This window comes from Engystomops pustulosus, chromosome 7, assembly GCF_040894005.1.
Source record: "Engystomops pustulosus chromosome 7, aEngPut4.maternal, whole genome shotgun sequence".
NCBI classification, from domain to species: domain Eukaryota; kingdom Metazoa; phylum Chordata; class Amphibia; order Anura; family Leptodactylidae; genus Engystomops; species Engystomops pustulosus.
Genome location: NC_092417.1, coordinates 83514904 through 83529422, shown reverse-complemented (window position 1 = coordinate 83529422; position 14519 = coordinate 83514904). Strand labels below are relative to the sequence as shown.

Here is a 14519-nt window from a genome sequence, read left to right as displayed (position 1 = left end):
CTCTATGTGCATGGTGGAAGAATTTAACACGAGGTGAAGGTCAAACTTTCCTATTCATAAATGCATATAATTGATTGAATTAGTGTGTTTCTTTGCAGACAATTTAACAATAGGCGATATAAATGGAAACTTTTGCTATATATATATATATATATATATATATATATATATATATATATATACACATATATCTAGGTTGATAATAGTGGAAAAAACACAGGCAGCACCTTTATCAAGCTTGATAAAGCTGGGGTTGACACCGAAACGTTGCCACTATTTCAATAAATTTCACCCTAATTTGATTTTTGGACTACTGGAGTGCTTCCTGTGTTTATATATATATTTATAACATCCCCGGACCACCCCTCCCATGCCATGGGCCGGCGGTTACTGCCTCCTCATGAATACGCCTTTTAAAAAAGGTGGTACTGCTAGGAGCTTTAGTAAGCAGTTCCTAGTGAGTTTTTTAGGGTGACAGGTCCTCCTTAAATGGTCCGCAAGGAGCAGTAGGTTCCATATCCCTGTAGTAGTTGGATGTCATCACTTTCTTACTTAATGGTAATGGGAGCTGTACTTGTAGTTATGGCACCTGGGCTCTGTATAGTGAGCAATGAAAAAATGTCATTGCAGCTCTCCAATGTGGGTCTGAGGATAGTCATCAATAATAAATCCCGGAAAAGTGTAACATAATTAAGTGTTATAAAATCACACAAATCCAAAACACTGTGGGGCACATTTACTAAGATTGTCGGAAACTTCACTAAAAGTGCTCTGCCTGTGTATAATGCTGGGTGCGACTGATTCATTAAGAACGTGCGCCAGAAATCATGAATCATGAATGTCGCTTCCCTGCACTGGCCTGACAGAGTTTGCCAACTTTTTTGTTGTGCAACTTTAACATAGGGCGTGCGACTTTGCATGTTAAATCCAGCACACGGTCTGACTGAGCACCGGAACGCCCGAAATAGTGACGCGGACACTTCTTAATAACTGTGCAAGCAGTTTACACCTAAAAGAACGTGCACAGTCCAACAGAAAACAGCCACAAAGCCCATAGTAAATGTGCCTCTGTATGTTACCTGTGATCAATTTCTCTTTCAAATGAAAAATAATATATGAACTCCAAATATCTTAGTAAACACCGAAGGGCTATTCCTAGAGGAGGTCATCCAACTCCATGTATTATGTGATTAGCAATGCATCATTATGTATCTACAAATAGTCAAGATTCCTGTCTGCATGGAGATTAACTGTTCTTTGAGGTTACATGTATATCAAGTGGTGACCGTGCCATTGAGTGCATAAGATTTACTGTTGGCGATATTCAGGCAGCAGATTTGTTCTGCATATGAAAATTAGTTCAATTCTTCTGAATACGGAGGATTTGGCAGCAAGCACATGGATTTCTGCAAAACTCATTTAGATGAATTGGACCATCACAGAAAATTCAGAATTAAATCTGCGGTCAGAGTATAATTATATTCCTATCTATAACTGCCCATTTAGACAAAGGTTTATTGTATCACAGGTACATAGTCACACTTTAATGTTCATTGGTCTGCGGAATCCTACTAGCTAATTTTTCAATAGCTTTCATAACCTTAAAGGTAACCTACCACCCCTATTCTACCTATAAAGGTAGAAGGGGTGGTAGGTGGATGGGACGTGAGGATAGTCCTTCGGCTGCGCGGCTCCGGGGCCGGAACTACTGTGCATGCGCAGTAGCCGGGGGACTCGGACCTGGGCACGCAGCTACCAGGAGCTGCGCGCCGAAGATTACCTGGTAGGCGGAGTAACGCGGCTACTGGGGCGTGGAGTAGCCGCGACTAGTAGCCTCATGTCCGGCTACTCCACGCCCCAGTAGCCGCATAAAAAATATAGCATATACATGTAATAAAGTTTTGTAAAAGACACCCGGGACGTGAGGATTAGCCCAAAAAAGGGCTATCCTCACGTCCCATCCATCCACCTACTACCCCTTCTACCTTTATAGGTAGAATTGGGGTGGTAGGTGACCTTTAAGTATGATAATTTGATTAAATTTGTTAGATGCTTTTCAGAGGTCAGCTGTGGGTGTTTTTTGATCAAAAATGTCTGCCCAATGAAATTTATAATTATTAATTATGGCATGCAACTTTACTCACACTACCCAAAACTCACTCACATGCTTTTCCTTTATTACCTGTAGAGTGTTTTCACTGCAGACATCTGGACATCTCTATTGTGGGATTTCAACATCTGATGAAGAACCGTTCCAACATTCTCGCTAAGAAACATATTTTGGTTGCTTAGGTTACCTTCAGAAATGCTGCCGATAGCATCACTCCAAACTAATAATAAGGAATTTGTTTGACAAACTTTAGAGAGTTTTACTAGTACACCAAGAAGACCAGCTTCTTTACCAATACTGTCCTTACATATCCATGATGCAGATGCCAGAAGGTCTAAGACTTTCAAAGTTGACTGCACAACATCATCTTGACGATCTTGCACTAAACTAGAAGCCAATTTGTACATTGCTGGGAGGACAGTGGCCAAATGATCTTCTGCAAAGTCTTTGTCGGTTACCACCTCGCATATACAGCTCATTACTGCTGGAAGAAGCAGTTTAGAACCACTTAAGACTAAAGACACAAGAACCTGAAAACCATCTACCTCCACCACCTTTCTCCTCACATTCTTATTCCACAATATATGTTTAAGCAGATTTAAGGTTTGAAACTTTATATGCTCAGAGAGGTTCTTCTTAAGGACATCAACCAATTGAAAGACAAGTCCTTCATCTACAAGATGGTTCAAATGACAGACTGCTTCTTGATCCTCTGACAGGTTTATGAGCTTTGAGATGATAAAACATGCTCCATTAACAGCAACTTCCGAGTCATGCTCTAGAAGTACTATTAGTTTTTTGTATACATGTAAGTTTTTATTATGAAAATGTATAAAGTATTTAACCAGGTTGATGTAACCATATAGAGCACAAATTTCTATCACTCCTTGTCTGCCAAGGTTCACATATGTTACATCAGCTCCATGACTGACCAGTAGTTGGACCATTGGTTGACTTCCACATGCAACAGCCAAAAGCAGAGGAGTGTTTTGTAAACCATCATCAGTCTTCTTCTCAAGGTTTTCATATGCTGATGATTCAATGAGACGTGTCACAAGAGTGAGATGGTTTTTGAAGGCTGCATGATGAACTGGAGACCACCCAACATCATTCATTTTTGCCATATTACATATCTGTGATAAAGTCAGAGGTATTGTCATTATTTACCCTTTATTGACTCATATGTTATATTATGTAACAGAAGGACATGACAAGACATTATAAGATTACTGGAAAAATGGCATATAAAACTAGATAATGCAAAAGCGGCTAATAAGTTTGACCACAATTATCTTGACTCTAAAACACTAACAGATCTCTCAAAAAAAGAGTGTACAACCCGATATATGAAAACTTTTGCACACTTAATGGAAAATGCAGATAAAATGCAATAATAAAAAATTAAATAACAGGGCAGGTGTTCTATGGGAAACCCATATTTGAAATTACTGTTATAGGGTGAAATATATAGCATATATAGAGTGTAATATTCTCATTGAATAATTTGTTCTGTACAAAGTTGAATGTGCTGACAACAAAATCATCATCAAAATCAAATTTATTAACCAATGGAGGCATGGATTTGGAGTCACCCACAAAGTTAAAGTGGAAAACACAGTACAGGCTGATCCAACTATGATGAAATGTTCTTAAAACAAGTCAAAATGAGGCGCAGTATTGTGTGTGACCTCCACATGCCTGTATGACCTCCCTATAATGCCTGGCGATGCTCCTGATGAGGTTGCGGATGGTCTCCTGAGGGTTTTCCTCTCAGTCTTGGACTAAAGCATTTGCCAACTCCTGGACAGTCTGTGGTGCAATGTGATGTTGGTGGATGAAACAAGACTTGTCCCACATGTACTCAATCGGATTCAGGTCTGGGGAACGAGCCGGCCAGTCCATAGTTTCAATGCCTTAATCTTGCAGGAACTGCTGACAAATTCCAGCCACAAGAGGTCTAGCATTGTCCTGCATCAGGAAGAACCCAGGACCAACCTCACCAGTATATGGTCTCACAAGGGGTCTGAGGATCTTATCTCGGTACCTAATTGCAGTCAGGCTACCTCTGGCAAGCACATGGAGAACTGTGTGGCCCTCCAAAGAAATGCCACTCAACACCATTACTGACCCACTGCCAACCCAGTATTGGTGAAGGAGGTTGCAGCCAGCAGATCGCTCTCCAGACTCATGTGCTCTGTGTGAACCTGCTTTCATCTGTGAATAGCACAGGGCGCCAGTGGCAAATTTGACAATCCTGGTGTTCTCTGGCAAATGCTAAGCTTCCTGCACAGTGTTGGGCTGTGAGCACAATCCCCATCTGTGGATGCAGGCCCTCTTTCCATCCTCATGGAGTTGGTTTCTAACTGTTTGTGCAGACTCATGCCCATTTGTGGCTGATGGAGGTAATTTTGCAGGCTCTGGGAGTGCTCCTCTTCTTTCTCCTTGAGCAAAGTCAGAGGTAGCGGTCCTGCTGCTCGGTTGTTGCCCTCCTACGGCCCCCTCCATGCCTCCTCACGTACTGGCCTGTCTCCTGGTAACGTTGCCAGCTTCAAACCTTCAAACGGACACATCAAACCTTTTTGCCACAACTTCCATTAATGTGCCTTCCTGGATGAGCTTCACTACCTGAGCCACATGTGTGGGTTGCTGAGGTATTGTAGGGAGGTCATACAGGCACGTGGAGGCTACACACAATACTGAGCCTCATCTTGGACATTACATCAAAGTTGGATCAGCCTGTAGTGTGCTTTTCCACTTTAATTTTGTGGGTGACCACAAATCCAGGCTTCTATTGGTTAATTAATTTGATTTCCATTGATAACTTTTTTGTGATGATTCAACTGCATATAGAACAAAGTATTCAATGTCATTTGAGTGTTCCCTTTATGTTTGTGAGCAGTGTACATTTGGTATATATTTGGCAATACCAACATATAAATTGATTCCACTGTGATCTGTGACCACTGTGCTTTTATTCTTTTTATGTCTTTTTATGTCTTTTATACATTTATATTGTGAGCATTTGAAGGCCCTGTAACCACCAGTGTATAGTAGTCCAATGTGTAGAGTTAGACCTTGTCTTATTGAATATATATGTCTTGGATAGTGATCTAAAGATGGATTTCATAGATTTATATAAATATTTATAGAATCTGCTTAATATTGATAGATATTATGGAGTGGCAGATCATATGTACTGTATATATACAGTACTTGTATTCCTGTTTGAACCATATAATACCAAGTGATAAGATCACTAACATGTGTCTTTTGGCCCATATTAACTGGAAGTGAGCACTTCTATTTTGATTGTATTGATAATTTTACATGAGAGTTGCATCAAAATGTGGTTCAGTTTTTTTCTGTCCTACTATAGTCACTTCTCATCAGCGAAAAGATTATTTTATTTTAAAAGAACTGATCTTACTAGCAACGGTTAACTAACACACTTTTATTGTGCACAAAACTTCTCAAAACCTTGACGGGAATCAATAGAAACACATTTAGAAGTTCTGATGCATCTCTGACTCATGACTTTTTTCGAGTTTTGTGCCATCATTGTCCTCGTATTGACGTGTTATGTGTCATTTATCTGAAGAATATTCAGACTATAAGTACCTTCAATCGAATTTACAGAAAGACATCCTTGAACAAGGTTCATAGTCAAACACATTCCATTTTGCCAATATACACACAATTCAAAGCTGTCCGTACAAACAAGTGCGTTGGAGATTACAGTCAAACAAAGTAGGATTATTCATAAAAGAAATTATTTGTGTATAGAAGATTCACCAGAGGCACAGCTATAAGGAAGAGAGCCTTACAGCATAAAGAAGTGACACCATGTTTTGCTTAGAAGATTGCCTTAGGCCGGGGGCACACATAGATAAACATTTGTGGCAGCTTATAATGTATCTGAAACGCATCCATATAATGTAAAATTTATCAATCTTTTCACAAAAAATTTCTGAAATGCCTTGCACCACATTTAATTGGGGGTTTTAACTTGAATGACTTACATGATTATAGGGGTGTTGTCTTGCCAAGTGAATTTGTTTACGCTAAAAGGGACATGCTCCAGAATTTTATTTGACATAAAATGTTAGTCTAAACTAAATGTATCATTCAGTATTAGACACTGAAAATTCTGGTGAACTTTTTGTCTTACTATGAGCTTTCTTAGGGTCTACACACATGAACATGATCGGGCCAAGAAACATAGACTGTATAGTGGAAGCATTTCTTGGACCAAACGCTGCTCAGTGGGAGTCCAAGCATCATAATTATACATGATGTAAGTAATTCCAACATTGTTGTGGGGCAACTGCACCATACTGAAAACATGACTACAGTACAGTGTGCTGGTTGTAATGTGACTGCTTTCATCACATATTACTATGATGCTTAAACTCCTCTCCCCTTACTAAGATGAAGTGCAATGCCCATAGTGAATGCATAGCATTGTTTTTCATTCATGGCTTCCTTTGTATGGTAGGCATCTAGAGAGGGATTCATCTACAGATCCATATAAATATAATTCAACAATGTCCACAGTAACCACAGCATGAAACAAGGTAGGAGGGTAGCTCTTGGAGATTAGTGGAATGATGGCTGAATAAATGTCAGATTTATTACAGATGTTATTTTAGATATTGCCTCTTCCTCTCTATTTGCATTGCTCAGCACAGAACATCATGGACAGTAGACCGGTCTCTTACCTGGGTCCAGCTCTTGTGTTCAGGATGTATAAAGGGGATAACAGCAGAGTGCGGAGGAATAGATCAGTTTGTTTAGCTCCGGTCCAGGTCAGGTAGAGCAGAGGGAGTGTCAGAGCCTGTTCTCTGTGTGTGTACAGGGCTGCAATGTCATTAATTACACAGGCTCTTAGCAACTTCTCATGTGCACTCAAGATCCAAACTTTCTGCTTTGGCTGCTTTCACGCAGCAGCATGAGTGAGTGGAAACCAATAACAGTGCAGCTGACAGTGAAAAAAATATAACCCCTTTTTACATTGGTTCATCTTTTGGCTTTTAATTCAAAGAACTTTAATAAAAACAGTAGAAACAAGAAAATACTATAGATGTTTTTTTTAACTCCTTAAAAAGACAATGTGAAACACTTATTTGGATTCATTGTGTAGAGGAAAATAATCTTTTACTGTCTCGTGGCTTTTTTTGCTTTAACAATGCTTGCAGGTTCAAGGTTGTCTAAATGGGTCAATATTTTCTCCCTCATTGGCCAACCTTTACATGTCATGGTGGGAGGAAAACTATCTGTATAATGATAATAATAATAATCTTTATTTATATAGCTCCATCAAATTCCATAGGGGACATATACAGATATAATATTACATTACACAGAACAAACAGTCATATGGAACAATAGGAGTGAGGGCCCTGCTCACAAGAGCTTACAGTCTATGAGGATGAGGCTGTTGACACAAGAGGTTGTATAATGGTCCAGCCATTTTGTATAAGGGAACAATATAAAAAAATGTAATAAATAAGTTAATAAATAAAAATTCTGCTGCTTGAACCAGCCATCAGCCCCCATCTTATTTACAGGGTCCTAGGTGAAAAAGACTGCAGAGAAGCCTGGAGCTTGGTATATATCAGCTGTTTGCCAGATAACAGATGGGAGATAGGACATAGGATGGATTAGTAAAGGGAGAGTTGATGCAGTTAGCGAGTGTGATAGGCTTGCCTAAAGAAATGGGTTTTAAGAGCATGTTTGAAGCTTTGGAGGGTGGGTATTAGTCAGAGAGTCTGGGGAAGTGCATTCCAGAGAATTGGAGCAACTCGGGTGAAGTCCTGGAGACTTGCATGAGAAGTTCGAATTAACGTAGAGATTAATTTAATGTCACTGGCAGATCGAAGAGCACGGGAAGGGCGATAGACTGAGATGAGAGAAGTGAGATAGGTAGGTGCAGCATTATGCAGAGCTTTGTGGATGAGGGTTATTATTTTAAAGTGAATACGGAAGGACACAGGCAGCCAGTGCAGTGACTGGCACAGACTGTAGGCATCCGTGTAGCGTTTGGTCTGAAAGACGAGCCTGGCTGCTGCATTAAGAATAGATTGTAGAGGAGAGAGTTTAGCGAGTGGAAGAGTTACAGTAGTCTAGTCGAGAGTGATTAAGCGCAACAATTAGCATTTTAGAAGTTTCAATTGTTAGAAATGGGCGGATTCTGGAGATGTTTCTGATATGCAAGCGGCAAGAGTGAGCAATAGATTGAATCTATGGTGAAAAGGAGAGGTCAGATCCTAGCACATCCCCAAGACAGCGGGCCTGCTGTCTCGGTGCTATAGTGATCCCACAGACCGAGATGGAGAGGTCAGGGTTGGGTTGGTTAGTAGATGGTGGAAAGACAAGAAGTTCAGTCTTAGAAAGATTAAGTTTCAAGAAGAGAGAGGACATGATGCTAGAGACAGCAGAGGGACAGTTACTAGTCTTCTGGAGTAAGGCAGGGGTGATGTTACGTGCAGAAGTATACAGCTGGGTGTCATCAGCATAGAGATGATACTGGAAACCAAACCTGCTGATAGTTTGGCCAATGGGGGCAGTATAGAGATAGAAGAGAAGAGGACCTAGGACTGAGCCCTGAGGAACCCCGACACTGAGAGGAAGATGAGAAGAGAAAGATCCGGAAAAGGAGACACTGGTGGTTCAGTCAGAGAGATAGGAAGAAAACCAAGAGAGTACAGTGTCCTTTAGGTGGTCCACAGTATCGAACGCTGCCGATAGATCCAGAAGGATAAGGAGGGAATAGTCACCTTTAGATTTTGCAGTGAGGAGATCATTGGAGACTTTAGAAAGAGCAGTTTCGGTGGAGTGCATAGAGCAGAAACCAGATTGCAGGGGGTCAAGGAGGGAGCTAGAGAGATAGCGGGTTAGTCGAGAATAGACCAGGCGTTCCAGGAGTTTGGAGATGAAAAAGAGAGATTAGAAACTGGTCTGTAATTAGTAGCATTGGATGGGTCCAGAGAAGGTTTCTTTAGTAATGGGGTAACAACAGCATGCTTGAAAGAAGAGGGGACGACACCAGAAGAGAGAGAGAGGTTGAAGATTTTAGTGAGGTGAGAAGTGACAGCTGGGGAGAGAGACTGTACCAGATGTGAGGGGATGGGGTCACTGATACAGGTAGTGGGTCGAGCAGAGGAAAGGAGCCTGGACATTTCTTACTCTGTGATAATAATCCTTTTGTTGACTCAATCAGATGGTATACAGACTATGACATCCTTATATGATCTGATTCTATATCCAACAGTCTAAAATTTATAAACCACATTAAAGGGGTATTCCCACAAAGATTCGTAATTACATTCATAACAGAAAAATAACATATTTTGTAATTTGAAGTTATTAGAAAAAATCAAGCATTACACTGATATATTTATAACCTGTCTCTATCAGTTCTTCTTCTGTGCAAATTGGTTGACATGGGATATGACCATAAACACATCCTGACCATGGTCGCGCAGGCCTCCTGTTAGATCGGATTCCCTAACATGAACGTATTTCTCCTGTCTAGTATGTGCTGGGAGATCAACTGTGCGCTGTCTCCCTGCACTGTCCCGACATCATACAATGCTCCTGCGCCGCACTGCCTCCCCACTACTACTCCGATTCCTGAAGGGGTCTGTCCAGCACCATCTAATGTTCCCATCATGGCTTTTCTGCAGGGTCAGCTCCCTATTCTACCTGAGGCCTCTCCCCTCCCCTGGGTGTCGTGTACCAGGCCTCTGTGCAGCCACTGTTGCCACCACTTTACCTCCCGGTGGTGTGGACCCTCCTTTTTGCATCACTCCTGCCCCCCGATGGGCTTGTCCTCCAGCAGTAGACCCGGGTCCACCAGTAAGCTCCTCTGTCTTCGGGCAGCATGAATTGTCCGGGAGTTATAGGTGAGTGGCATTGTGCTCTGTGAGGTGTGGGTGAGATGCGTTGTGTGGTGTGTGAAGGAGTGGCGGTGGTGTGTGGGTGAGGTGCTTTGCTGGGTGTATGATGTTGTGGTGGCCGTGTGTGAGTGAGATGCTCTGCTGGGTGTATGCTATAGTCGTGATTTATGATGTGAAGGAGTTTGTCAGCAGGAACAAAAGGCTTGACCTTAAATTATTTTTAACATAATGGCTATGGGGTTTCAGGGCAGAAAGGCTTGAAGGTGTATCCAGAAACAATATGATGATGTAAAGTTTTTGCGCTGCCTCACCCTCCACCAAGGCTTCCCTTCAAGTAAAATGTCAGCACAGGCAGCAGCAGGAGATTCACGTGCAAGAGCGCTGCACAGAGCTTGCCAAATTGGTCCCCGTCCCCATATGGCTCACAATCTAATCAACCTACCAGTATGTTTTGAAGTGTTGGAGGAAACTGGAGGAAACTCACGCAAACACAGAGAGATCATACAAACTCTTTGCAGATGTTGACTTGGATGGGACTTGAACCCAGGGCCCCAGAAACCAGGAAGACTGCTCTGTACCTTGTGACTGATTAGCTAAGCCACGCCCATACATCACAATTTTAAACTGTGCTAATGCAGGAGTAAAATTGTAAAGTAAGGGGTGAAAAGTTATCATTATTATGCTAGGTTCTCTAGGGGATTCAGGTTTGAGAACTTTTTTTCGTAGGCAAACCCCAACAATACACTAAACCTTATTTTTGCATAGCATTTTGATAAAAACGATATACATTTTTCGGACAGCGCCCTTACTGGTGACAATGTCTCCCATTCTATTTTCACATGTCTGTTTTGCAACAAATGTCAGGCAACACCACTCTACATGCAAAATCCTGTCACAGGAAATTAACAGTGAATAAATAACATCTTGCTGTTCCTGCTCCAGTACCCAACTTTTGCTATGGATTCTTAAAGGAAACTTACCACTTAAAAGTGGCAGGTTTATACACATATACATGGCACCAGCTCAGGGTGAGCTGGTGCCAGAGCATATTTTTGTTAGGGGAACAAAGTCCCTATCGCAGAATTATAAGTTATATTAACTTATAACTCGGTGCACCGCACTTGGGCACGGCGTACCACGCATGACGTGTGGAGGCTGCTATGGAGACAATTAAATTTGGATAGTGCCTGTATGTGGCAGTCCAAAAAAGTTTTCAAACCAGAGGAGCAGGTAGGTGGTCCTCCAGAAAAATTAAATAGATTGAGTGCCTGTATGTGGCACACCCAAAAATTGCTTAAAACAGAGGACCGGGTAGGTGGCCCTCCAGAAAAATTAAATACATAGAGTACTATAGCTAGAGCCAGTTGGCCCTGGCAAAAAATAGCCAGTTTCCTCTGCTTTAGTGTACAAAGAGGAGGAGAAGGAGGACAATGAGGAGGAGGAGTGCATACATTATTCAGGTTGAGCTTCTTTCACCTGGTGGAGAATGAAAATCCAGAGAAATCCAGGCTTTATTCATCTTGATAAGCGTCAGCCTGTCAGCGCTGTCAGCGCTGTCAGTCAACAGGCGTGTACGCTTATCGGTGATGATGCCACCAGCTGCACTGAAAGCCCGCTCGGACAACACGCCAGCGGCAGGGCAGGCAAGAACCTCCAAGGCGTACAGCGCCAGTTTGTGCCACATGTCCAGCTTTGAAACCCAGTAGTTGTAGGGAGCTGTGTGATCATTTAGGACGATGGTATGGTCAGCTACGTACTCCATCACCATCTTTCTGTAAAGACCAGCCCTACTCTGCCGAGACTGGGGACAGGTGACAGTGTCTTGCTGGGGTGACATAAAACTGGCAAAGGCCTTGTAAAGCATACCCCTGCCAGTGCTGGACAAGCTGCCTGCTCGCCTACTCTCCCTCGCTACTTGTCCCGCAGAAGTACGCCCTCTGCTGCTAGCGCTGTCAGAAGGGAAATACTGTTTCAGCTTGTGCACCAGGGCCTGCTGGTATTCATGCATTCTCACACTCCTTTCCTCTCCAGGGATTAGAGTGGAAAGATTTTGCTTGTACCGTGGGTCCAGGAGAGTGAATACCCAGTAATCGGGGCTTGAATAAATTCTTTGAACGCGAGGGTCACGGGATAGGCAGCCTAGCATGAAATCTTCCATATGCGCCAGAGTCCCAACGCGCAAGAATTCACTCCCCTCACTGGCCTGACTGTCCATTTCCTCCTCCTCCAACTCCTCTTCTTCTGCCCATACACGCTGAACAGTGAAGGACTGAGCAATGCTCCCCTCTTCTGTCTCGCCAACATTCTCCTCCTCTTCCTCCTCATCCTCCTCCACCTCCTCCGATATGCGCTGAGAAACAGACCTGAGGGTGCTTTGGCCAACAACAAGGGAATCTTCTTCCCCCGTCTCTTGTGACGAGCGCAAAGCTTCTGACTTCATGCTGACCAGAGAGTTTTTCAACAGGCCAAGCAGCGGGATGGTGAGGCTGATGATGGCGGCATCGCTGCTGACCATCTGTGTTGACTCCTCAAAGTTACTCAGCACCTGACAGATATCAGACATCCACGTCCACTCCTCACTGTAGACTTGAGGAAGCTGACTGACCTGACTACCAGTTCTGGTGGAAGTTGACATCTGGCAGTCTACAATCGCTCTGTGCTGCTTGTAAACTCTGGATAACATGGTTAATGTTGAATTCCACCTCGTGGGCACATCGCACAACAGTCGGTGAGCAGGCAGTTGGAGGCGGCGCTGTGCTGCCCTGAGAGTGGCAGCATCTGTGCTGGACTTCCTGAAATGCGCACAGATGCGGCGAACCTTCGTGAGCAAATCAGACATATTGGGGTATGTCTCGAGGAACCGCTGAACTATGAGATTTAACACATGGGCCAGGCATGGCTCATGTGTCAGTCTGCCGAGTTGCAGAGCCACCACCAGGTTACGGCCGTTGTCACACACAACCATGCCTGGCTTCAGGTTCAGCGGTGCCAGCCACAGATCAGTCTGCGCCGTGATGCCTTGTAATAGCTCTTGGGCGTTGTGCCTTTTATCGCCTAGGCTCAGCAGTTTGAGCACCGCCTGCTCTCGCTTAGCGACGGCACTGCTGCTGTGCCTAGAGCTACCGACATGCCCACAGATGGTCATCCGGAGAAGGAGGGGTGGACGAGGGGTGGGAGGAGGAGGAGGCATAGTAGGCCTGAGAGACCTGGACCGAGGTAGGCCCCTCGGCGTTGGCAGTATATGACCAGCCCCAGGGTCAGACTCGGTCCCAGCCTCCACCAAGTTAACCCAATGTGCCGTCAGAGATATATAGTGGCCCTGCCCAGCAGCACTCGTCCACGTGTCCGTGTTCAGGTGGACCATGTCAGAAACGGCGTTGGTCAGGGCACGGATGATGTTGTCTGATACGTGCTGGTGCAGGGCTGGGATGGCACATCAGGAAAAGTAGTGGCGGCTGGGGACCGAATACCGAGGGGCGGCCGCCGCCATGAGGTTGCGAAAGGCCTTGGTCTCTACCAGCCTATAGGGCAGCATCTCCAGGCTAAGCAGTTTGGAGATGTGGACGTTGAGGGCTTAGGCGTGTAGGTGGGTTGCACTGTACTTCCTCTTGTGCTCCAGCGTCTGGGGTATGGAGAGCTGAACGCTGTGCATAGAGACATTGGTGGATGCTGTGGAGGATCGTGGAGGCGAAGGTGTGGTTTTCGCACGGGAGGTGTTTGGGCCGGGGTCCTGGGCAGGGGTCTGACTAGCAGAGGCAGCAGGTGACACAGGGGAAGGAGCAGTGGTGTGCCGGCCGGAGGTGAATGGCCTTGGTTCCATTGAGTGGGGTGTTTAGCATTCATATGCCTGCGCATACTGGTGGTGGTTAAGCTGGTAGTGGCTGATTCTGGTGTGGCACAGGTTGCACACCACAGTCCGTCAGTCATCCGGTGTTTCTTTAAAGAACCTCCAGACTTCTGAAAATCTAGCCCTTGCCACGGGAGCTTCACTATGTGAAACATTTGGCGCTGATGCACCAGCTCTGGCCCTGCCTCTCCGTCTGGCCCCACAACTGCCTCTTCCAACCTGTTCTCGTCAAGGACTCGCCTCCGTCTCAGAAGCACTGTGTTCACCCGGCCTAGCAACCCAGCTTGGGTCTGTCATCATCCTCCGATCCCTCAGTCTGCTCCCCCCTCATACTTCCTGCCCTGACAACAACTTCACCACTGTCTGACAACCGTGTCTCCTCATTGTCTGACACCTCTTTACACACTTCTTCCACTACGTCAACAATGTCATCATAACCCACAGACTGCGACCGGTGGAAAACCTGGGCATCGGAAAATAGCTCAGCAGCAACCGGACAAGTGGTTTGTGACTCTGGGAAGGGTCCAGAAAACAGTTCCTCAGAGTATGCCGGTTCAAATGCCAAATTTTCCTGGGGGGGGGCAGACTGGGGGGAAGGAGGCTGAGGTGGAGGAGTGCTGATTTCGGTGGCATGGGTGGACTGCGTGGAAGACTGACTGGTGGA

The 14519-nt window shown here is 44.4% G+C and overlaps 1 protein-coding gene across 4 annotated transcripts in view; it reads right to left on the bottom strand.

Moving 5' to 3' along the window:
• LOC140070514 (ankyrin and armadillo repeat-containing protein-like) overlaps positions 1-6929 on the bottom strand; it is a 49076-nt gene extending 42147 nt beyond the window's left edge. For 2 of the 4 annotated variants that reach the window (XM_072117120.1, XM_072117121.1), the window contains exons 1-2: positions 6829-6929; positions 2183-3243 (exon numbers count right to left, since the gene is read on the bottom strand). In XM_072117120.1, coding sequence (XP_071973221.1) covers positions 2183-3234 — 1052 coding nt within the window. In that variant the 5' untranslated portion in view covers positions 3235-3243; positions 6829-6929. The remainder of the gene's footprint in view (positions 1-2182; positions 3244-6828) is intronic. The other 2 variants (XM_072117122.1, XM_072117123.1) reach the window with 2 other exon arrangements.
• Between the last annotated feature and the right edge of the window lie 7590 nt (positions 6930-14519).